General features: G+C 32.2%; 1 protein-coding gene across 1 annotated transcript in view; it reads left to right on the plus strand.

Annotated features, from left to right (window-relative positions):
- The window catches only part of LOC114070596 (CUB and sushi domain-containing protein 3-like), a gene marked incomplete at both ends in the record, with an annotated part of 188,391 nt that overhangs the window by 18,770 nt on the left and 143,165 nt on the right, over positions 1 to 26,456 (plus strand). Inside the window, 3 exons of the mRNA XM_027908106.1 lie at positions 6,096 to 6,401; positions 19,537 to 19,614; positions 24,235 to 24,322. Of these exons, the coding sequence (XP_027763907.1) occupies positions 6,096 to 6,401; positions 19,537 to 19,614; positions 24,235 to 24,322 (472 nt within the window). The remainder of the gene's footprint in view (positions 1 to 6,095; positions 6,402 to 19,536; positions 19,615 to 24,234; positions 24,323 to 26,456) is intronic.

Below are 26,456 nucleotides of genomic sequence, written 5' to 3' on the forward strand. Positions count from 1 at the left end.
GTGGAGAGGAGATAAATCATGTTAGAGATGTTTGACATGTCTGTGTTATCAAAAACTAGAAGGTGGATTTTGTCTGGATTTTCAGATTTTCAAAAGTAATCAATTTGATAACATTAAGATGCATAAATTTACTATATTTTCAGTATCTACTTAAAAATGTAAAGTGATATTAAGTTCACTGAGAGAAGCATCTGGAACATCAAAGAAACATGCATTTGTCTGTACTGAAGGATGCCCTAACTCCTGCATCACTGAAAATTTCTGGTTGATGCTTAATTGTTACTTTCAGACTGTTCTGGTATATGTCTTACTGCAGCAATTGATTTACATTTAAAATTTATATAAACTAAGTAAAAAAAAAGAAAGAAATAAATAACAATAGAGAGGTTGATAAAAAGATAGAGGGGGGAAAAAGCAAGTGTAAAAAAAATCAGAAGAGAATGCAGTAGTGCAAAGAAATAACTTCTGGTACCAAAAGAAAATAAAAATTAAATTCTGAATCAATTCACACAATTGGGGACAACATGAAAACAAAAGGAACCCCAAAGTACTTTATTTACCTTCTGGCTAGATAGCTTTTGAAGTCCTTGCTATTTGTATAAATCCAGGAATCATTGCCTCTTTGAACTAGTCTAGAAATTTATTTTGAACCATATTTTTTTTTCAGTCATGTATATCTTTAAGTGCACAGTTTTATTTCTTTTCTAAATATCTGGGAACTGAAAATCGATTTGGTCAGAAGAATGTTTTATGTCAGCCATGAACACTGATTTCGTGTTCTCAAATGTATGTTTACATATCTGATTCTTTTCTATTACTTTTTGTAAATCAACAGAAGCAGAACTGTAATTTGAGCTTAAGAACAGGTAAAGATACTTGAAATTTCTGAAGAATAAGAAAAATGTGATTTTTTAAAAAAATAAAGCTGGAATGACATATTTAAAGTATGTTAAAAGAGTCAAGCTGTTATATCTACACTAACTTGAACACTGCTTTAGAAGATCCAGAATACATTCTTCTAATTAGCTTTGTAACTTTATTGGAAATTTCTTGCTAGAATCAGATATTTAGTGACAGAGAACATCAAAGGGAACAGTTAATTAAGAGAGAAAAAAAAGTCTCCTTAATAGGATACACTAGCCGCTCCAAACTTAGTTAAGTATAGGAAGTTTTTAAGGAAGCTAAATAAGTCTTGACTAAAAGTCCTTGAACATCTGAAAGAAGAATGAAGATGGTTACTACTCATTTTTAAATTCCATAGTTAATTTTAACCGGTTCTTTTTCTCTTTAATGAGATATGCATTTTACTTTTTGGTGAATACAATCTAAACTTCTTTCTCAATTACCTATTGCAAAACAATACAGTGGCTTACTTGCCAGTAAGATACACAGGAAATGTCCCAGGCTGACCTCATGTCAGACACCTCATTAGCACTTTGCTATCATCTGAGTTCCATTTAGGGTCATCTGCATTAAGGATCTTTAGCTTTGCTTGGGAAGTCTGTGGCTGGATCATATGTGTCACAAGGACTAATAAAGTCCTGTATCTTGAATTCATCCTAAATAAATAAGATAGTGAATATCCCTGTTTGCTTTCCAAATTGAACTCAACTTGGTTTGTAGGAATTAATAAACAAAATTAATTCTGGTTAATTAGAATAGCTGTTGGATATTAGCCTTAGATTACATTTTTTTGGTCTTATTAACAATTTGCTTGTTTTCATCTGTTCTTTCACCACTGCAGTTAAAAAAATTAAATTTAGAGAATAGTCATAAATGGGCCAGACTCTCTACCTAGAGTCGAGTAACAAGTTTAGTACTACAGGATCTGTTCTGGTTCCAGTTCTATTCAATGTATTTATCCATGAGCTTGAATGAAGGACAGAGTGCATTCTTATTAGATTTGCAGATGAAACCAAAATGTCCATCATTACAATTGAGGACCAGCAGTCAGTATAATCGAGGACAGGGTTGCCGTAGGGGCACAGAAAACCTGGAGGAATGAGCCAAGAGGAATCCTATGAAACTCAAAGAAGGCCACTGTAAAGTCCTGTGCTTGAGTAGGAAGAGCACCTGGCAACAGGACTGTCTGATAGAAAGGAGCTCTGCTTAATAGAGCCTGTTGCAGCAGACAGCAGACTGAGCACGGCCCTGCAGTGTGCCCTAGCAGCAAGGAAGGCCAACAGCATCTTGAATTACATTAATAAGATTGTAGCCAGCACACTAAAAGGAAGGATTATTGTCCTTTTCTACACACTCCTGTGACCGAAGCTGGAATAATGCATCAAGTTTTGAGCCCCATGACAGGGAAGAGGGTTTTTCACTGAAGTAAGTTCAGTGGAGGGCCACCAAGGTGGTTGGGGTTGGAACACTTGCCCTGTGAGGAGAGGAGGAGGAAGCTGGGCTTTTTCAATCTGGAGAAGAGGAGACATGGAATAAGAACTTTCCCAAATTATAGTCTTCTAAAAGGGAAAATAAAATGATATTTTTAAATGAGTATTTTTAATCTATTAGATACCCTTTTTTGCATTAATTTTTTTTTTTTTCCTGGTGAGTGCTTCCACATAGTGGGCAAAGGTATTTATTATCTCCCTAGTTTATTTCCCTCAGTAATTGTAATAATTAGTCCATTAGGTTAATTTAAATGAGGACTTACACTATGAGTTTATCTGGGGTAAATTTCTTTGCTATCATGTTTACAACAGGAACCCTGTGTATACTTGTAGTATATTGCATATGCAAAGTGTGTGTATCTAGCACAGATTCATAGTCTATTTTTAGAGCTATGTTTCAGGCAAATGTCAAAGGCTAATGCCTCTTTCCTTTACTAAAAATGAACCTGGAATCAAGAACAACTTCCACTCCTATATAAATAGAAAGACTTATGGGTCTCCCATATGTTTGCATTATCCTAAGTTCTAGCAGTTACAACACTTTTGAGTAGTGTTTTGTTCAGACTAGTTTTCTGAACTGAATTGCTCTGTAGATCATCAGCTTGATCTCTTTCCACTTCTACATAGTTACGAATTTTTAGTGTAACTATCACTTCAAATCTTTCCTTGTGTAAGCAGGCTAATTTAATACATGAAAGCTCCTTGGTTTTAGTGATTTTAATATGTTCTCCTTCCACAGAGACTCACTTAGAGAAATGCTTGTCCAATCTAGTAGGTCTCAGCTGGGTTGGTCAGGTTCTCTTTGTTTGTGAACACATGCCCTGAGCAACAATTTCTCTTTTTTACCCCCGTATCCTTATTGTTTCTTTGTATGGTGCAGCCTGGCAGTTCCTCAAGCCTCAAATTTTCTCAGTTGCTGATTGTGAATTCAAAGCTATGACCTACCTCTGAAATGACTTCAGCTGACTGAAAATTGTTGGTTTAAACTTTTCCCAATAAGCAGAGTTCAGTCTTCCTTTCTTCTATCTTCTGCCATTTATCATTGCTAGATTTTATTTTCCATTTTTTTCTTTATTTTTTCCTTTTTCTTTTTAACCACAATTTTAAAAGTAAAGTAATTTGTGAATATATTTTGGATCGTATAGGAAAATATAATTTTAAAAATAATCTCTTTAACAAACTGAAATGTCAGATGTGACTGCAGATGACTGAAATGGATAGTATGTTACAATGCCCATATAACATAGGTGTTTGAATTGGTCTAAAACTTTTCATAAAATACTAAGACACTGAAGTTCAGGCTTTTACAGTTTATAAATTGTAATTAGAGAAACATCAATGGATATATTCTATACATTCTAGCTGATACTTACAAGATTGTTTATAAATAACATACATTAATTTTCTCTCAAAAATCCTCCCTGTAAATTAAACCATGCTGTTTGACTTTACTGATCTGCTTTATGGGTTCTTTTCTACAGTGTAAGTGGATGTGAAAGCCTAGCAAGTTAGGTGTTCTTCTTGAAAGTTGCCTCTGTATCAAAATATTACTTTTCAATGTATAAGCTCTGCAGCTTTAATCAAGTTTAATTTTCTTATTTTTTTTTCTTTTTAGATTTTTATTTTAAGTTGTTTTCATTTGAAGTACTGTACCTCTTTAAAACATTTGCATAGAACAGGTAATTTGACTGAAATTCTGAATCAAATTTTGCTTTGAGCTTGGTATTGGAAGCAGGTGACTGCTTGTTCTTGTACATTTTCTTGCATGAAAAAGGTGCATCCTCATAGATTTTGCTTTAATAGTAGTGGTTATGTAACATACATTAAGTTTTCTTTCTTTTAATCTACATTTTTCTGTTACAAAATATCTCTTGGTCATGCATTTATATTTTCTGTGTTTTAAACTTGATACCAATTTGTCAAAATTTATTGTATACTGAATCATAAACAGTCTAGTCCTTTGATATTATACATTGTTGTGACAGTTTTCTTCTTTTATTCTGAAATAAAGAATAAAACATGTCTAGGTCTATTTTAGTTACTTATACCCCTGTCATCATAAGTAGTTTTTGGTTTGGTCTCTGACCTATTAACCTGGAGTCTTACATGGTGCTTGTAAGGTGTTTTAGTTTTGCAGAGGAAACCACCACTGTATGATTTCGAAGTGCTGTACTGCACAAGAGATCTTACGACAATAAATGTAAGATAGCAAAAATAATGTGTACCTACAGCAGCTTTATTACTTGTCTATATAATACTAAAGTTTTCTATTATGGTTGTATTTTTCAATAGTATAATGAAATTATACATTTTTAGCCTAAAATTTCTGCAGTAAACAATAGAGACTTTATTAGCAAGACTGAGTATTTTTGACATGAGGATCTGTTACATTTATTTATACAGGACATTGGAGAATTCTGATCAGAGATCTGATATGCCTTGTGCATGAAAAATTATATATATTGCTTAGTTCCTCTGGGAGTCTTATTCCCATTTTCTAGTGTATAGGTTTTTCTAACAGTGGGAAAACTTCTTTTCATCCTGAAGTCACCCACTACACTTTAAGGACAAGTCTCAAAGGCTGTGTGAGAGGACAACTCAAAAGCAAAAATAGAAGTGTGGAACATTATTGTTTGAATGATTGTTCAAGAGCCCTTAATCATTATTTTGGAATAAAAAAGCAATATTTTAAAGATACTAGTATAACATAGTGCAGTTCATGCTACATTAAGTTTGTTTATGCAAATTTTTATGGTGAATTTTGTTATGCATTGCCCAGCCATTTATTCATTCCAGTCAAGATGGAGTTTCTACTGTGTTAGATGTTATAAATGCTCACAGGTGAGAGACTTGGCTTCCAAACATCTGCAGTCAAATGTGGGGAATGGGGAAGGATGAAAATGTTAAGAAAATATTGAAAAATCCTACATGGATTATACATTTTAAGTACTAAAAAAGTTAGAAGTGCTAACTTAATGTTTTCATAGACAATTTTTTAGCTTGTCAAACATTTAGTGAGTAGGGTTTTTGAGTAAAATAATCTGGCCTATTACAGTAATAAGAGAGCAGAAAGAGAATTACACATGAAGCCTCTGCACAATCTTAAGTATAAATAATTATGCTGAGATGATTTGTTTAAATGTGTACTTTTCATTATCCATCTACCCTTGGCCTTGTGTCAAGTCTAAATGGGCTTTTAAAGCCCTGTCAAGCTTTGATGAAAAGAATGAACGTATTTGGCAGCTTTATTAGCAGCTGGAGTACGGAAGCTTTGCCTGCTGCCTAGGTTACTAATTAATGCTGCTGTTTCACTCCTCGATAGGATGGTTATCACTTTTCTACACGTGGGGGTACTTTTAATGATATAGCTGTAGTTGTGCTCTAGCTATGCTGATTTCAGGACTGAATTTGCAGAGGTGAAAATTATGTGCTGTCATTATGCCTGGTACAAGAGTTTATACTATAAAGTTTTGAGGACATTTAAAACTTAACATTCAATATCATTATAATTACAAAATGTTCACTAGCATTAAACAGTGTTCTGATTGCTTCAAATTTTTAAATAAAGCATATTGACTTTCCTCTTTTCATGTCAGTTGTCTTTACTATGTTAAACAGAGGGAAATTTAATCTTTTAGATTGATCAGGAGAACAGAATTCAAAAGAAAGAGTTAGCATCCAGTGCTACTGTGTGTCCCACAGGTTCTTCTTTCATCAAAACTGCCTCCACTGGTGAGTTAGAGGAGCATATTGCGGCCACTACTGGTGCCATTACTGTTGCTAGCACATCTGCTGATGTTGCTGTATCCAGTGCAGTAACCACCCGTAGACAACCTTCTGAAGAACAACAAGTGCAAGCTATGAATGTAAGAAAATCAGTTCTGGAGTCGGCCACTAACAAGGAAGAACTCTGTCTTCATCAAGCAAGTTTACAAAGCTCAAGAAGACGACCAAGAAATGCTGAGCAGATAGAAAGAACTAAAGAACTTGCTGTTGTTACTCATAGAGGTATTGGATATTATTTTACTTGTGCCCATGTAGTTATGCAAAAATATTTTGTATAAGTTAAAAGTGAAAGTTCAGGTATCCCTTCAGGAAATGTAATTGAACCAAATGGGAAAGGGATTAAATCTGCCTAAATTTGCATTCTAATGGGGCAGCCAAATGGAAAAATGAAGTTAGTAATAATATTGTCGTGGTAATTTTAATTGATTTGATTCATAAAAAGACAAAAGGAAAAGATAAGGAATTTTCTTTTGATGCCACTTTACAGCTTATATCATTATATTTCATAATAAAGCCTAGTGTAAGTAACATCTGATGAAAGTTTAGAGAATTGAGATTAGGATATTAATCTATTCTGCATATGTGTTTAGACGTAATTAACTATAGCATAAAAAATGTGCTTTATAAATAGCTGCTGTTCTAAACTAGTAGGTGATGCAGTTGTACTCATGTCTCTTCTGCTTAAACCTTCAGCAAAATTTTGGCTTTTTAAAAAACCTGTACGTTTTCATTCCATCAAACATGAAATCAATGATCAAGGTGATGTTTAGAACACTAGGAAATTCAGTTGCAAGTATTAAAGTGGTAAAGCTAAGGATTTTGTATGTTCCTATACTCAGATTATTTAATCCGTATGCGAAACGATCAATAATGAACAACATTTGGAGTGAAGAGAAAGCATTATTTGCTGTTAAAGGGTAAATGCCAATATCTGAAATGTGAGGATGAGAAAAAGTAATGCTGCAATGTCTTATCAGCAGACATTCAGAAAAAAACACATGTGGTGTTTTTTTACACATACACAAGTTCAGAGAAGGATCAGATTAATTTTGCAGGGTATTTGTTGAATATAATTTATTATGTATTTTGAATTTTTCATGTTAATCAATTGTACATGAAGAATTTATAAACACCAATATGAAATATATATGGAGGAGAAACATCTTTTATAGCAAAAGCAATTTGCAGAAGTCTCATTATATGACTGAAATTTTGTAAAGACTTCATTGGATTGGAATCTGTTGTCATACTGAATAGTCATCTAGTATAAGTTTCATTGCTTCGTTTACTAACATCTTTTGATACAGTAGAGCTGCAGTTCTTCAGAATTTTAAAATATGTAATTTAAGTAGAACAACTGAAAAAGAAACACAGCATTTGGTTTGCATATGAAATATAAATCACTAAACAGCTGCTTATATTTAATGTGTATTAATTTCAGTACAAATCTGGAGTACTTTCTGGTTATTGACTGGTATAAATTAATCAACAGTTTGGTTTGTACTGGTTGTGTGGATATGCATTCATTTTAGAATATCTTTGATACAGTTAAGAAAAGCAGGCTTATTTCCAGTTAAGAGAGAGAGTATCTGAGGGCCTGTAATAATATCTTCTATTTTAAAGATAAATGAGTGTACTAATTTGGCAGTTAAATGTCATAGGCAGGAATTTTTTTTTCATTTCATGCTTGGAATTATTACACTGAAGTGTCCTCTCCACTGCTTTCTCAGTGTCCCTCTCTTCTCTGACCTATTCTTTGATACAAGATATAGATAAGGCACATACTTCTAAATTATGTTGTCATTTTGAAGTGCTAAACATTAGACTATGAAAAGAAAGAATAATTTTGAGACAAGATGCTGATAAGATAATGTGATAGTGCTTATTTGTCACATAATAAAGTAGTACCAAAGGTCTGAAAAGGTACGACAACCCATATACAGGTAACTCAGAATTGTAAAGACCTTATTGGAGAAGAAAACTCACACCTACTTCTGTGTGCATTGTATTCCCCCGTGACATTAAAAGTATTGATTTTGCTAACATTGTTTATAGAAAATCTTTAGTTTCTTTTTTATTGTGTCATACAGAACAGCATATGTGTGCCTATTATTACAGTGGTATGCATATACTGAGGAAAAATTTGCCATTTTTACTTGGCAAACACCAATATTTGATAACATACTTATAACTGTCATTAAAACATATCAAATGACCCTCAGTAAATAACCAGCAACTGTCTTCCATAAAATATTCTTTATTACAAAGACAAAGGCATATTTTGAAGGAATTTTTGTGAATGTGAGACCATTGTTATTTGACTTGAAAGAATTTCTATTACAGAGGGATATTTCACAGGCGTTTCTACTCTTTCCTGTAGCTTACTATTGAAGTATTTAAACTTCTCTTTGACAATGAAATGTACACAAAAGCCTAAAAACTTTCTTGCACTGCATATTCAATTACTATGGAACTTTAGATGAGCTAATTTAGAATTTTATATAAATTACTTTTTAAATTATTTCTCTATTTAATCAATATTAAAATTAGATTTTACTTTAGAAATACATTTTTTTCTGTGCTCTTGACTGTAATTTAAGAATTACACTTAAAAATTATGCAAATTATCTAATGCTCAAGAAGATAAAATTTAATATAATAAATATAATTTACTAAAAATTACTATATATATGTGGATATTTAAAACTGTAAAAATGTATTGTACATATAGTCTTAATTTTAGGCTTTTTTGAGAATATTGCTAGCAAGATCAGAATAGTGCAGTTTTATTAGCATTGATGCAAAATAGCTACAGAAAAAGAGTAGAACATTTGGCTTCCATGGGATTGTTCTGGTAATAAGGTCTTTCAGAATGAGCAGATGATAACAATACTGTTTTGTTTTGTAAACATTTTTTTTAAGTATATGCATGAATGAGATGTAGAGAGAGAATTAGACGTTTATATGTATCCAAAATTCAACTGCTACATGTGAATAATTGTACCAAACTTACTGTGTCGTCCTCAACAATAATTTTGTGTCAAAAGCTGTCTGAAGAATTTCTTCTCTAAGCTTATTAGTTGGAAATCACAGAAGAGGAGGTGACTTTGAGTTTTGATTATTTGAGAGAGGTAAAAGAAATCCTAGGTGCCTTTGGTGAAATATTTTCATTAGAGGTAGGGAAGTATAACTACCATTTTATAAGGCAGTAGTGAGATCTCATGAGGAATACTATGTATGATTATGGTTTCCTCATCAAGAAGAATTCAAACTGAATCAGATGAATAAAAGTACTGTAATGGTGTTACATTTTTCTTATCGTCCCAATTTAGAAAATAAAATTTAAGACAGGATGAAAGGATACATTTTCAGGAAGTGAATGCCAGTATGTGGAGAACCTAAATAAGGACAGGTTAGTATATAACATATACAAATATTTTATATACTAAGATATACTACTAAACTAAGATATCGTAAAGACATGAACAAGAAGAGTTCTTGATATTGTAACAATGAAGTTCTTGTAGGAGGAGGGAGTAGATGAAGGACAAGAAACTAATTTTCAAGATATACCTTGATAGTCTAATGAAAAATGTATTGAGAAAGGGTAGTTGGAAGAAAAACACAGCACCTTTTGGGTCCTTAGTTCTAATGAAATCGAACGGTCAAGCTCAGAAAAGTTTATCCCCTCCCTTATTCAGAAGTAGGGGGAAGAAAAAGATCCCTAACCGCTTTTGTTCAGTCAAATCTAGGAGCTTCAGATGCTGAGCATTCAGTAGCAAGTCTTGTAGATACTGCAATTACAGTTTCTAGTATGATCTATGTTTTTCAGATGTCCAGGAAGGAAATTAAACATGATATAAACATGGTATTTTCTCTTCTTTGTTTGTTTTTAGGGTTTTTTGTTGTTTGGTTGGTTTTGGGCTGTGTTTGGGGTTTTGTTTGTTTATTTTCTATTTAAACATTTAAGTACAGTTAGTTTCATCATAACTAAAGTAGTACAGGATAATCTGATATTTTTGACCTTTCCTACTATTTGTGTTTCATGCAGTAAGAATTCAGAGTTTAACAATGCTGTTAGTGCTATTGACTTGTTCTATAATTTATACCAACTACATCCTTTACTTGAGGCTGTATATTTTTTATTTGAGTATATGCAAACATGGTGAGAGATATTTTAGAACTTTTTCTTGTGAGGGCTTGTACAGCATACTTTTACTGTCTAAAGATATGCCAAGAGGTATATGTCCAAGTGCTAAGAGGTCTTTGTACAGTGCCCTTAATAATATGCCTTACATTCTGGTAAGCCCTGAAGTGGTCAGGCGGTTAACTACTGATCAGCATAGGCCTCTCCAGTTATTCTAGTCTACCCTATCCTACCCTACCCTACCTTAATCTATTATTTCCATGTTCATTTTAATATGGAAATACACATGCATCCAAATTATATACCCCTGAGAATAATGAGTATCTTACTTCTGGTATCAGTGGTAATAAAAAACAAGGTGTACAAGGATTTCTAAAGAAATCTCAAGATAGAAACAAAGAAAAAATGGTCTGGTGGTGTTGATACAGCAGAGCTATCTATTCCCTCATATAATTGAGAAGAATCTTTGATACACCATTTTAAAACATAATCAACCCTGATACTCACTTTTATTTATGATATTACACTCCTGGGTGTTTTAAAAAGACCATCAAATGAGTTTAAATACTTTTTAAAAAGTGAGTGTATTTTTTTTAAAAAACGTCATTAACTCTACAGGGCTATGAAGTGGATTGAAAATGAAATATATCCAGTCAAATCACTGGAGTTCTGTTCTTGACTGTAGTGAGCCTGGACTTATGGCCCAGAAATAACTAACAACTCCTATCACATTAGACTAACTACATATAAACACTATTATAGTAGCAATCCTTTTTTTCCTTCTTCAAGGAAGAGGCATAATGTTGGGCTAAAATTTTTTCATGCAGCAGTCATGTTCAGCAGAGGCACTTGAACAATGGTTTAATTTCTTATGTGGAAAAATGATGATTTAAAGTATTTTGCTTTTTTGTTTTCCTATTGAACTGAATATTTGCAAAGAATATTTATACTATCAGCAGGTACATCTAAATACACCAAGAAAGCCACACAGTGGAAATGATTGAAATTATTTTTAAGACTTATTGGATTTTAGTATAAAATTATGAAGTCTTACATTCTAACACAATATCCATCATAAAAGAGTTTCTAAAATAAAGAAACATGTGAGTACCAGGAGCAAGCAATGTAAAAAGATCTCTAATACAGTCCATAACTCATAAATTAAATTTAAAAAAATAAACAGTCTGAAAAAGAAATACGGTGGCTGGAGTGAAAAAATTGCATGTCAAAGTCAACCTCAAATAGTGCCAGAAAATCTTATTGGATGACTTAGTAATCATCTAGTTGTTCAAAAGTGACTCAGTGCTTTCCTTAGGATCTTAAATCCCCGTTATTTTCAAGAGAACTTTGGATTTTAACAAATTTCGCAACTCCAAACTTCTCTTTCTAAAGAGCAGAAATGTTGCTAAGCATTTGCACATTTTTAACGATATATGCTCAGTTTGAGGGTTGAATATTATTAATTTTACCGATATCTCCATTCTCTCTTTCTCTATGTTTATCCCAGCTTGTGTTATGATTTTGATATCTAGCTTTGTGTATGATCTTAGTTATAAGCAGAAAAAAATGAATTAGGGACAAAAAAATTGTTCCTTCCTGTGTCTTACGGGGGAACTTATGATGGTAGTAAGATTTTAAAATTTGTTACAAGAAATTAAAACAGATGCTAATGAAACCATTGGGAAAAAAAGGATATTATGATAGATCACTGCTTTGGGATTATTTAATATAAAACTTTTAAGGATTTGTTGGAATATTGATGCATGTATTCTATTTTTTTGAGGTTTACTTAGAAGCAGTAAGAAAAAAGGAGGAGTAGGGAGGAGAGGTTTTCTGAAGAGCTGTTAAATCTTTTAAGTCAGTGGGGTAATGAATGTGAATACATCCTCAGGTGGTTTTTGTTTGGGTTTTATGGGGGAGTGTTGTGTTTTTTCATTTGGTTGGTTTGGATTTTTTGGTTTGGATGGTTTTGTGTTTTTTTTGCAAGCTTCTTTTGTTAGTAAAGCACAGAACTACAGAGAGGGGAGTCTGAAGAAAGTAAATGTATTTTGCAGTAAAATTATTATGTTCTATATTTCTAAGTATATTTGTATTTAAGAAGATTGTATATTTCTAATAGTTTGGGTTTTTTACAATGATTTTAAAAGTTTAAAGAAATAAGCATAACTAAGATGCAATCTAGCACTCAAACATTTAATCACTGAGTTATATTTGTTTAAAATTTCATAGTAAATTTGTAAATACATATTTAATATGTGCAACAAATCACATATATATGTTCTATTTGGTGGATGAACTCTATAACCCATGGTTTGTTAATTTCAAGATTTTTATGAGATAAAACCTGATAATAATGTCCAATAGTCAAGTCTGGAGTGATTAGAAGGAAGGGAAAAAGAAAATCTGTCATACTAATTTCAATAAATGAGTTGTGCTAATGTTTTGAGTTATAGTTGCCTGTCAATTTTATTCTCCAGACTTGTTTCTTCTATTTATTTGTTTATTTTTTTTTTAAATTCCTGCAGTTCTTAAGTGTTCTTCATTATGTTATCCGTTTACGTCTAAAATAGATATTTGGCTTCTGACATGTTGTGTCATTACTTTCCCTCAGCATTTCAGGTTTTCTTCTTTTGACCAAAATTTGTTGGTATAAGTTAGATTCATTGTAGTTAGAATGTAAAAAAACAATTTCTCATTAGTGCAATTATAAATTAATATTAAAATATAAATATTAGCCATACTTCTTTTTAAATAATTATTTTTCTATACTAGAGAAATTTGAGATACATATAATGTAGAATATAGTAACAACATTGTAATTTTGATAATTTTAAACTATTAATCATTTTAAACTAGTAATTTAGTGTAGTAATGCAGTAGTTGCAGTAATTGGAGGTATAAATATTCTATACAATCTGCTTTGATCGGGGTACTAAAGAGTTGAAAAGGGCGGAACGGTGTGAGGAGCTGTGTGGAGGGGTTGGATAATAAAAGAGAAACTAAGATCAGCTAATGCAAAAAGTGAAAAGTGGAATAGTATGAAAAGTGGATGGTTCACAATTTTGTAGTCTGATTGTACATCTTCTGAATGTATCTTCATTAACCTATGAAGTTCATGATGTACTACAAAAATTGATGAAAATTTATGTCCTCTAATGTCTTTTCAAAGTGCAGAAAGGTTCTAGAAGACAGTGCTACATTAGTGAGTATGTTGGGTTATGGTGATCATTAGGTTTAGAATGTAAACTTCTGAAGCCTTAAGTGCCATCACAGAATAACTAAACAGTTTGCTAACCCTTCCCTGCCATTCCCACCCCATTTGTCCAAAACCTTGAAGTGGTGATCCCTAAGATATCTGGATATCTAACACTTGTACTGTTAGATAATCAGTTGCATCACATGTGTAGTGAACATGATGTGCACGCACAGAAACAATGGAACTGACCTTTATGTGAGTAGTAAATTCAACACATTCAGGCTGTGGATGTGACATGCATGTAGATCAACTTCTAGTGGAAACACAATGAATTAGACATCTTCCAAAGATGAACTGGAAGTATCATAGATTATTTATTTGGCATATGAGCAGCAAATGTTGGAAGTCCAGAGTATATCACACACTTGTTTCCGTCATTAGAAATAGCAGTTGCTGCAACTAAAATCTGCCATCCTGACCTACTTAAGTTTTTAAATAATTAGTCAATTACTGATTCTGCACAAGTTAAAATCAGTTCTACATAGTATTCCAAACAAATGTTTTCTGTCACTTCACAAAGCAGTGAATGAGTTAACTACTTTTTATTTCTCAGATAAAATATTTCTCAGGTGAGCAAAAACTGCTTACTGCTGAAGATCATGTAATTCTGAATCTTCAACTGTGTTTATTGTCAGCTTGTATCCCTAGCATCTGGATCCAATGCAAAGTAAACAAAAGGTATTGATTTCTGTTTTGCAAATATTGGCAGTATGCTGGGAAGAATTTTGAGGTCAAATTTATAGGAAAGATTAACTTTTCTCTCTCAGCCTTGTGAGAAAAAAGAAAAAAAAAAGTAGTCTTAAGACTATCTTTTTTGTTTTGTTTCAGGTTTAGTCAAAGATACTCCTTTGCAGTTGAGTTTAAATAAAAAATGAGAAACAGAGGAAAAAAAGGATTATGAGGGGGCAAAAACCCTTCTTTTTATTTTGAGAGATATTAAAATTTTCTAAAACATATGGGCATTTATGGATATGCAAAAAAAGTTTAGACACAGTCAAATAAACCATCTATTGCCTTTTTTTCACATAGTATTATATTTTTGCAGATGTCATTTAAATAAGGCTTGAAATAGTGGCTTTAATATCATGATATTTTTCTCTGTCTCCACTAGCTGAGTGAATGTAAAGTGAGAACAGGTCTGGAGAAGGGAAAGGCTGTTTCAGTGCTTGAACTACTTTGTGCTACACCAAAGGAAATAAGTATGTAAGGTCAGAAGAGGCCCAAGTTTCTATGGTTGATATTCTGTAGAGTTACTTCTAGTAATGCAACCCAAGTGCCGATTTTTCATAGAACAACGCTGGTTTAGCCCTCAGCACTCTAAACATAATTTTTACTTGATTTGAAAATTTACAAAATGTAGACATGACAAGCTGGACAATTCCTTTACAAAATAAAACCATGAATTTGTGGGTTAACAGTGTTTTAAATAAATATCCTTCACATGGCTGTATATCCTGATGCTTCTATATTGTAGAAAAAAATTTTCCTTCTTGAAATTTATGTCTAATGTAGCCTTCATAATATACTTTTCCAGTGAAACTAGAACTGTTTCAACTGAACAATATTTTCTTCATTCAAAATTATTTTTTTTCTAGTGTATAGAGCTTGCTGCACTCAAGGTTGTCAGTCATATTATACGTCTAGCTTTTCTTTATGATATATATGCTTAAAACTTTTCTTACCTGAGGTCCCTTTTTCATGCAATATCTATCCTGAAGAGGATATGAAAATGTGGTGATTGTCTGGATTAATACTCTCTCACAAGTGCTTGTATATAGTATTTATGTTTATGAATATGCATAAAAATACATAATTGCACAGTCTTTTTATTAAAAAATAAGAAAATCTTTTACTTTTTATATGTGTCTTAAACTTTGCCTGTAAGTGTTTGAATCTCCCATATCTTACATGAGAGACCATTTTGGTCAAAACCCTCAACAAAATAATTCTGAAAATATTTCACTTTACATATAAATTGACTGCTTGAAAAATGTACGTGACTCTGGTTTGACTATTGACTGAATATTAACACAAACATCTGTCATGTAAAACTTCTTACCTGGACATTTTTCATTACCAGGATTGTTCATATCCTTCCCCCCTCAGTAAAGCATTCATTTCCATTTTTCTTATTTATAGAAAACGTTAGGCCTTCTAACTTTAGAAAAAGTTACAAACAGAGAGTGAGTTGAGGCTGTTCAATATGAAGCAGTGAAGGCCTACAATAGAGCTGAAGATGTTTTTTTTATAAGGACGTACACATCCACAGGACAAGGGGGAATGGCTTTAAGCTGAAGGAGGATAGGTTTAGATTGGATATTAGAAAGAAAGTTCTTTACTGTGAGTGTGGTGAGGTACTTGAACAGGTTTACCAGAGAAGCTGTGGATGCTCCGTTGCTGGAAGTGTTTAAGGCCAGGCTGGATAAGTCTTTCAGCAAACTGTTTTAGTGGAAGGTGTCCCTGCTCATGGCAGGAAGGGTTGTTGCAATGAGATGGTCTTTAAGGTCCCTTAAAACCCAAACCATTATATGATTCTCTGCTTCTAATTTTCTATTTGTATTTGTAACTTAAACTGAAATAAAAACCACAACATGAGTAGTCTTGAGCAGAAGTGCCAAGGTGGATGCCTAAATTATTTTTAGGTTTTCAGGAGTTTTTTACATAATCTCTGATTTGGTGTTACACAGTTCTGTAACCTACTGTTTATGTTCCATCAGGTCACATAGTCAAAAATACATTCAGGATTGTCAGAGATATATTTGGAGAGAGGATGTGCACCAGTGCTCTTTCTCCTCCAAAAAATAAACAGTAAAAAGAAACAAACTTATTGTCTTTATCTATAAATTTAAAGCAAACAACCTAACCAACCTAAAAGCCTAAAGTAGTCTTAAAAAAATTTTTAAGCCTCTCCTTGCATTATACACTAGATTGGTGGTTATGTCAGATATTTTATAAATATCTGACATAAATATAAAATAAATTTATATTATTTTTATAAATTTATATTATTTTATAATATAAATATAAAATAAATATAAAATAAATTTATATTATTTTTAAAAGATACTTTTATGGTCTTTATAGTTGCATAATTAATGACATGAAAGTGATAGTGATGATTTATTCTACTACAAATAGAATTTAACTCAGTTTGGTCTCTGAGCATTTTTATTTTCTTGATCTAACTTTTCAGTTTTATTTTTTGATCGATTCTGAAATGAATTGAAGGACAGGCCACAAAGGAAGCTTAAGTGCACAATTAGTCAAAGTTATGCAATATTATTCCCTAAAGTATTGGAGAACCTTATCCCTATCTTCCTATTATATTAATATACCTCCACAGGAGTATCCTACTTTGTTGGTGTAATCTATTTTCTTGGCTCTCGACTGTTCAGAAGTATGAGAACATCCTAATCTGACCATATTTAGCTATTTGTAGTATTATTACATCTCAAGTATTTATTTTGAGAGAAATGGGTATATAAACTCATCTTATGCAAAAGTAGGTTTCTTAAGGCCAGATTACTTGAATTCTTAAAGTGTCTACTTCTCTTTGTGGACTACCTTAGAATGAACAACTACTCTGTTTTCTGTCATGAGTCCCTCCTCTGAGGCTTCTGAAAAGTGAAATCCACATTTAGTACTTACTGCCATGTGTATGATGTAGGAAATAATGCTTATTTTGCCAAGTATAAAATATTTATTGGATAATGGATTTTTTATTTGTAATGGTGGGGTTGGTTTTATGTCTGCACATCCATATGCAGCCCAACACCGAGTTTAGTGATGGCATGTTTGAACCAAATAAATTTCTACAACTACACCTTCAGTGTATTCAGAAACTACTGTTCAACAAATCCACATACAAACTCCAGTTAAAACTAAAATTCTTCTCTTGTAGTGTACAGATGTTTCAGAGAGCAGGAATTGCTTGCTTTCCTAGTTGTATTCAATAGCCTTGGCAAAGTGATGCAAATTATTATTAAAATCTCTGATTTGTTTAAATGTCTTCACCAAGACACTCCTGTAACTATTTTGAGTTCCACCTTATATCATATGAATTCTTCTTGTGTACATAAACTGTGGATATGCCATTCGGGTGTTTGAGTAGAAACAACAAAGAAATACAAGGTAGTCTTCCTTTTTCTTTGTGTTCTTACGATGATTTCTGAAAATAAAGGAGAGAGTATTTAAACCCGTCCCAGCCCTGAGATTGTACATTCAAGCCCACTCCCATTTTACTTGGGTACTGGAAGAATAACTAAGCCTATCTTCTAATTAATGAGGAGTTATTTTATATTGACCCTCAAAAAAGCCAAAAGAAGGTTACAGCTATACTCCAACATTCATATTTACATAGAAATAGCATTTTAGAAAGCTTAGACAATGGTTAGACAGCAGTGCTGTAATTCCAGTATGGCTCTGCTGTGGGAAGGTACAGTTCTAGGGCCCATGACTTCCTCTGGACTTCGAGGGGGAGGAGGGCTTCTGCTGCTAAAGATTACAAAGAATCTAGTATTTTGTGCAACAAATAACTTCTGCTTCTGCAAATAATGTATTTCCCAGAACGATTATTAATGTTTATAAGTTACACCATAATAATACACAAGGAAATTTACATTTTGCCTCTTGAGATAGTAGCATGTCTGTATTTATAAGAAAATTCTCTTCCATCAGAAGTGTAAAAATATTTATCAGCACATCCTGTATCTATCCTATAAGTTGTCTTTCTTAGTAATATGCTGTTTCTCCTGAATCCTGTTTTGCTCTTGAGTATGGTAATGATTAATTTATTTATAAAAAGACACCAATAATATTTTTTCTACTTTGGTATTTATGCCTCACGTCAGGGTTATTTGAATATCCATCAATTTTCAGTAAGAAGTTTATGGGTATAAAAACCTCTTTGATGATGTACAGTCTATCTTCTCATGTTAACTTCTGATAGACATAGTTCCTTTAATCTATGCTGTCTTCATTGGCAGTATTTAGTTGTAGTCAATAGAAAAAATCTTCTTCCATATAGTTTTTAAATATATATATATTCTATAAAGCCAGTTGAGCACACCATACCTAAATTAACCTATACTTATAAATTTAAAATATTTTAGGAGGTCCATTTTAATGTAAGGTTCATTGGTCACAGGCCAAGTTATTAGAGATAGGAGGCCCTTAGTTTAATGACTGAGAAGGAAAGTTTCTTGTGGTGCTTTTGCCTTATTCTTGCTTACATGGCTGATATATATTAAGTTTTGGATTTATTCTCTTTTTATTGGTTATTTTATTTCAAAGGTATGTTGAGTCCACAAAGTTTGCCTAGAATAACTATCTTTATCATAAAACCAGACAAAAATAATGACTTTTACATAAACATATGAGCTGTGGGCTTGGGGAAGAGGAGGGAGCCCACTACCTTCCATATCACACTTTGAAAATAACAATTGTTAAGGTAGAAAGAAGACCAGCTGCAGAACCAACAGCACAAGAATAGTGTTTAATTTTTTGTATTCAAATGTATTTTTCTTTTTTTTTTTCTTAATGGAGAAAGCAGGGAATAAGTTGCCACATTTTCTCAACACAGAAGAAACAGCTGGTTTAGAGGAAACATACTGTAAATTTTTTTAATTTCCAGGTTCCATAAATGTGTGGCAATGTTTTACACAACTATATGGTGCATGGAAATTAACTCCTTTGGCCATACTTTTTTTTTCTTAGTTATGGAGGAGAAAAATAAGTTACAAATCTCATTTCTTTCCTTTGTCAAGTATACAAATTGGTCTCAATATTTATTTTTGTAAATTGTTTCCCACCAAAGGTACACAATCTGAACTTGTTAGGTAGCCAGTACTCTAATTTACATATACTTCCATGATAAAATTTGTCAAATGAAATGAAATATTTTAGACTGCATTACCTGATACATGCTTTTGTTTGTTTGTTTGTTTTTTAACTAGTGAAAAAGGCCATAGATTTTAAATCTAGAGGATTTAAATTGTTTCCAGGGAAAGACAACAGCAACAAGTTTTCTATCTGTGAGTGTACTCCTTTTTTGTTACTTTTTTCTAGTGCAAGAGTGAAGTTTGTGCTGTGTTGTTTGTGTGTTTTCAAAATTATTTATGTATTTCTGATAGATATGGTTTCTCCAGTCTGCATGGTGAATTTTTAAATATGGTTCTACTCTAAAGACTCTAAAGTCTTTCTATAAATCTGGCATTGTAGAGGGACATGTTATTTTGTCAGTCATTTCAAACTAAATTTACAATGTTTGCAGGGAAACAAATATTCATCCTCCTAGGTGTCAGCTGTAAACTTAGCTATGAACAGATCTGTTATTTTAATTGAACATTAGCATCAGAAGGCTGTGCAAAACAAAGCCTATCCTCATTTACAAATGCACAACCAAATATTTTTTTCAAGAGACACATATGACATCACTCTTTGAATTTATTTTTTTTAAATTTACATTTTTTACCAATTAACTAACAGAAATTTTAAAAGTTCTGGAGATGCTTAGTGCTTTCAATTTAATTCTAGAAATTAGAAACTGAATCAGGTGACTTTCTAGCACAAATTAAATAAGTGTATCACTAAATACATTAAAAGGATACTTTTGCAAAAGAATGTGCCATTTTTATAGAGTTTCTTTTTGGAATAGAACCACATTTTAAATATTAGAAGTAAATAAAATGGACTAAATGTTTAGCCTATGTCTGATTATAATACATTTCATTATTCTTCACAGGAGTGAAAGAACTTGTTTTTGAAGCACCTTAGGTTGGACATGTTTGCACTAATGTTTTTGTTAAACACTGTCAGTGATGGATTCAGTTTCCAGAATTTAGCAGGACACATTAGCATAGGTTTTAATTTCCGGTGTTAGATTTTAAACTGTCAATGTGTTAGGTACGATTTCTTTTTTTGTAGAAAGATATCTTCAAGCAGCAAGTCCCGTTAACATTTACCAAGTCAGAAAAACAAAGCAAAACACACTTCTACTCAATTTTCGTAATGTGACTTATTGCCATAATCAGCTTCTCTGTAAACTGCATCACCTAAATAGTTATGTGGCATTTCTGGGTTATTTTAAAAAATTGTATGGAGATATTTTAAAAAAAATTCTTTTTATGAATACTAGGTGAATGGAGAGTGATTTTACAGCAAGAAATAACAGTAAGATAATTACAGTAGTGTTTATAAAGTACATGACTGAGGTCTCTGTCTGATGGCCCATCTGTGTTTTTAAATTACAAATGATAATAATACAATGGATGATAAAAGACACTGTTTCTCTATACATTTATTTGGCACTAATCCTTACATTTTCTTCTATATAAACTTTAATAGAAATTCCATATTTATAATGAATTACAAGAAACTTGTGATATCCAAAACTGATTGTTATGAAATTAGTGATGAAATTTGTCAATATATTTTTTAAGGTCTTTATATAATTTCATACATTATGATATTCTATGTAAAGCTGAAAACTTCTTTATCTTTTTTACTGATTATGCAGAATAGATTACTTATATGAGTCAATAATAAGTGAAGGTGAAAATCTTGGTGATTGGTACCTTTAGTGATCATAATCTTGTCATAAATAGATAACTAAGATTATATATTGTGATCTAGCATGTAGTTAGCTAGTCACTTTGGCAGCTGAGGAATTGAAGAACTGTATTTCATAAGACAGTTATGTATTTGGCTGTTGACTAGACAAGTTTTGCAGCGTGGTCTCAGCTGAGTCTATACTTGCATTACAATGACAGATAAGGGCCCTTCAAAAAAAACAATGTCCATCATTCAACTGTTAGCGGAAATAAGATAAATGACCTATTTTACATTATGCCTTATATTAACAATGTCTTTAAAAATTTTCATCTGTCATTTCCATCTGTACGTCCTTTCGTTATTTTACATCTTTTTTTTTCAATATTTTTGAACATTCAATACTAATGCATAGGTGATTTGCACAGAGGAAAACCAGAAGGGTAATATTTGATGTGATGATACACTTTGAAACAAGTATGCATCAACTTAATTTTAGAAGAGTTGACGTTACCAAATGAATTCATTGGGGAACTAATTCAATCAGGATTAGTACTCTGGAATTTCTTGCTCCCAGTTTCTTGACCAGACTGTGAATGAGTGCTTTCCCGAGATGCCTTTAACTTACTACAGGAAACACTTTCTTTGCTTATTGTCATATGAGCATCTGGGGTGTAAAACAGATTTCTGTGGAATTGCATGGAGATGTAGACTGAAAATTCAAGCATTATTTCCATAAAAGTAACATCCATACAAAAATCCTAAAATGTGCAGTTATTTTTTACTAAGTACTTAACAGAAATCAGATTTGTTTTAAAATTGTGTAAATGCATTTTAGAATTGGGATTAAATCAGAAATTTGTGTAATTGCTTCTACCTGTTCATTTTCTTCTGTATTTTTACTGTAGTATATGTCTTACTTTTTATAATTTATTTTTTTGATTTTCTTTAACATAAGCCTTTATATATTTATTTATGAATATTAACAAATCCATATCTTATAATTTAAAAATCTATTTTGTAGAGTATTTCTAGGAATGAAACTTTATACAAAAGACATAAAAAAGCAATAGGATTTTCAAGCTTCCATTTTTATAGAAATTGAAATGTATAATAGTGTATAATGATACCTTGAAATCCAGTAGAACATTCTTTTTTATATTAATATTTCCTCTAGCACCTGTGTATGGGGAAACATAATGTCCAAATATAAAATATTTATTTGAAATATGAAAACATGAATTAAAATAAATAGAAATAAATATGTTGAAATAATAGTTTTATTTTATTTTTTATAGTAAAGAATTTCTTCTGTGTACATTGTTATATTATGCATGGCCAAATGGCACCATTATAATTTCTATAATATTATTACCAAGCATCATGAATAATTTCCTAACTATGGGTCAGAATTTCCTAACTATATGTCAGAAAAATGTCAGAAATGTCTTCTCTGTATATACAGGCTACTTATGATGATTCTGGGTTTCTCATGTCTCATAATGAAACACTATTGCAAAGATATTTCAGTTAATTCTAAGTGCTTTTCCAACAAGATGACCTTGTGAAATGCATTTTATTGAATTGTAGTTGTCATATATCTATATATATAGATAGATATATAGATATAGATATAGATGATATAGATATAGATATAGATATGTATTCCAACACTAGCATGAACTTGGATTTCTGTAGCTAATATGCTTTCATCACATGCACAAGAAATGGGGGAGCAAGAGACTGAAACCTGAACCAGGAGGAAGAGTTGTCCTTTCCCCAAAGTCCCCTTAACATAGAGATCCAGATGAATAGAGGTTGTCTTGGTTTGCTATTAGAGCAACCTTGAACATCTTACAGGTATTTTGGGACAGAGGAGAGTAAATATTCTGGATCCAGCTGACAAGGGCTGAGCTTGATAGATTTTTTTGAGCAGTGTGCTCAAAAATTCATAATCCACTGCTTTATGAGCAGTGTGAAATGTTTTCTTTTGAAGCCTCTGCAACATTTGCATTTGGCCTTTGGCTTCCTCAGGGTTACTAAATTTTTCCCTTTCCCTTTCTGTGTATGTAAGACAAACCTCAAGGAAGGGAAAACACCCAAGTATTCTGAATTATTTTCTTCTTCATTAAAAGCTGAAATTTAACACCCTTTGGAAGTATAGTTAGAATAGAAATTTTTCTATCCATGTGCATTCTATTGCAGTGTAATGTGTTTGCCTTAATTATATGCAAACTTTTTCCTTAAAGAAAAGTAAAAATCTAATACTGCAAATCCATTGGTCTAGTTTCTCAGTAATAAAGATTAATACAAGTTAAAATCTTTCTGCTTAATATAAATCTCTCAGCTTCATGTATTTTTTTATTTATTTTTTTATATTCTTCTATCAGGCAATGAGTTTACCAAGTAATAGTAGACTAAGTTAAGAGGTAGTTGAATATACTGAGGGATAGGCTGAGGGTTAGATTGCTGTATACAAATTTTCAGAAAAACACACAGATTGGTTCACAGGAAGTTTCTCTCTGAAGATCTGTTTTAGATAAATGCATGCAAATCAAATTAGCATTTTGAGTTTACCTTCAGATCACCATATCTTGGGAATACATACATTTTCAATACTTATTAAGGACAATTCTCTCAGCAGGTGCTTATGCATTCATGTTTTATTATAATTCAAGGAAAAAAGGTCAGCTCTTAGTGGAGATGACATTTATTAGCGTATATTCATAATAAAATCTTAGATCCCTAAACCTGATGAACACTCCTTTAAATGTTAATGTTTCTAAATAAATAGCAATTTATTACAAACAAAAAAATAGCTGATTAATTCATCTTATTAAAAAATTGTGGGAGTTTTTTTTGAAAAAAAATCAGAAAATACATACTTTGCTTCTTATAGGGAGGACAAACTTATGTATTGAAACTAGAGTTTATACTGATTATCCTATTCTGTTGAAAATCTGTTTTAAAAGACCTAAAATGGAAAGAATATACTTTTTCATATTTGTACATTTTAATTGCTCAACTCTGTATTTTGTAAAAACTATATTATTTTATCTCTTTTTTGTTTATTTTATTTTGTTTTGTTTTTGTTTTTTTTTCAGTAAATGAGGGAGGTATTAAACAGGCGTCCAATTTGTGTCCAGATCCTGGAGAACCAGAAAATGGAAAACGGATAGGCTCAGATTTTAGGTAAAATATAAACCCTACCATTGTATCATTTCTCTAACAATGAACTTGGAAAATGTATATGCTAAAAATGTGTTACTGTTGTTGGGTACTCTTTCAAAAGTGACCTTCTCAGTAAAAAGTAATCTAAAGTTCTGTGTAAAATTATGTAATGCAATATAGCCTGGACTTGGTACGCAAAGAAATGTAATTCCTACTTGGAAGACAGCATATATCGCTGATAATCTGGCAAAAATTGGATTGAAGGTAAGTTGAAGTAATATTCTCTGTAAATACTGTATTAGATTTACACATATTGAGCATACATGTGGTACTGGAGGTTTTTGTGGAGGACAAAGTAGAACGGCATGCAACACAAGAACAACAAAGCTTCAGAGAAGAGATTTCAGATATAGAACTATTCATCGGACTATAATAGAGAGTACTGCATTTCCTACAGTATGTTTTTCAGGAACGCAGAGGTGTGATACATGTAGATGTATTTCCCTAGTAGTGGCTCAGCATCTTTAATGCAGACTATATTTTTCATTAATTTTTAAATATTCCCCTCTATTCTCAGCTATCTTTCAAATTCCTTATCTTGTAAGGAGAAAAGGTTTTCAATACTCCTTCAAAAAATTCTATTGTCTTTTTCACAGTGAACACATATGACTCCTAATTTCAGTATTGGCAGTGGTTGATGAGTAGGGAGACACATACATAATCACTTTTTGAAAATGTTTTGAATTAATTTTAATCTCTTTTCTATCTGAGTTTCTCAGTTGCTTCCTTTTCAATTGTTGAACATTTATTTTAAAAATGTTAACATTCATGTTATTTTATATTTGATATATAGACACTTTGGACAGTATAAAAAGAATAAATCTAAATCTATGTACTTGTTTAACATCGTATGCTAATTTCACACTATCATTTTGTTTACAAATCCCTTCGAAACACCCAACTGAAGAAAGAAAAAAGGAAGAGATTATTAAAAGGGAGATTGACAATTTTAAAATTAATTGGTTTTATTACACTCAGGTTTGTTATTATATATTTTGTGTTTTACATATCACATAGCACACTTCTAAGCATTTGAAGATAATAACTGTTAGAGTAATTTGGGAGATGTACAAAGATATAAGAAACTAGAGTATTTCATTCTTTTACATAATTTTTTTACCTTTGTCTATGTGTTTTTTGTCAAAATCAAGCAAAACATAAAATTGAAAATGGCATCCTAAGTAAACGTGCTAGCTAGCAGTCAGTCATTATAATTTCGTAGTCAGTTATTATAGTCTCTATATTTCTCTAGTTTTGAGAAAAGAAGAAGTTCAATGTGCATCAGAGAAAGCTTTATAACTAATTTTATAAAAATGTAATTTCTGATGTCAGCTGGCAAAAAAATTGTCAATATTTTCAGAGAAATAAAAATAAATTCACTGTATTTAACTGCCATGCTTCTTAGAATCATTACTTAGGCGAGTGTTTTGTATTTTAACTTCAAAAATACTGCTTGGGAGTGAAAACCTTTGACAGAGAAGATTCCCATCCTTTTCTAATGTTATCTCTGCATGTGATCAGTGAAAGACCTACTTGCCAAGATTATTCTGTGTGAGGGGCAGTACCTTAAAGAAGACACGATGATTATTGTCCTGCTCTGCTCTGCACTGTTGTGGCTTCATGTTGAGTACTGTGTGCAGTTTTGGGCACCACAGTATATAAAAGGTGTTAGGCAATCAGAGAGCATCCAACGGAGGGCCACAAGGATGGGGAAGGGCCTTGAGGGGAAGCCGTATAAGGAGCAGCTGAGGGCACTTGGTCTGTTCATTCTGGAGGAGACTGAGGAGAGACCTCACTGGAGTTACAACTTCCTTGTGAAGAGAAGAGGAGGGGCAGGCACTGCTCTCTTCTCTGTGGTGATCAGTGACAGGACCTGAGGGAACAGCCTAAGGCTGTGTCAGAGGAGGTTTAGGTTGGATATTAGAAAAATGTTTTTCACCCAGAGGGTGGATGGGCACTGGAACAGGCTCCCAAGGAAATGGTCACAGCACCAAGTCTGAGAGAGTTCAGGAAGATGTAGTGTAGCTCTCAGAAACAAACCAGAAAAGACTAGTTTCCTTTGAAAAGATTTTTTTCCCCCTATTTTGTAGTACCC

This window comes from Empidonax traillii, unplaced genomic scaffold (genome assembly GCF_003031625.1).
Source record: "Empidonax traillii isolate 1590-97213 ecotype Southwest subspecies unplaced genomic scaffold, ASM303162v1 scaffold1614:size204762, whole genome shotgun sequence".
Lineage (NCBI taxonomy): Eukaryota > Metazoa > Chordata > Aves > Passeriformes > Tyrannidae > Empidonax > Empidonax traillii.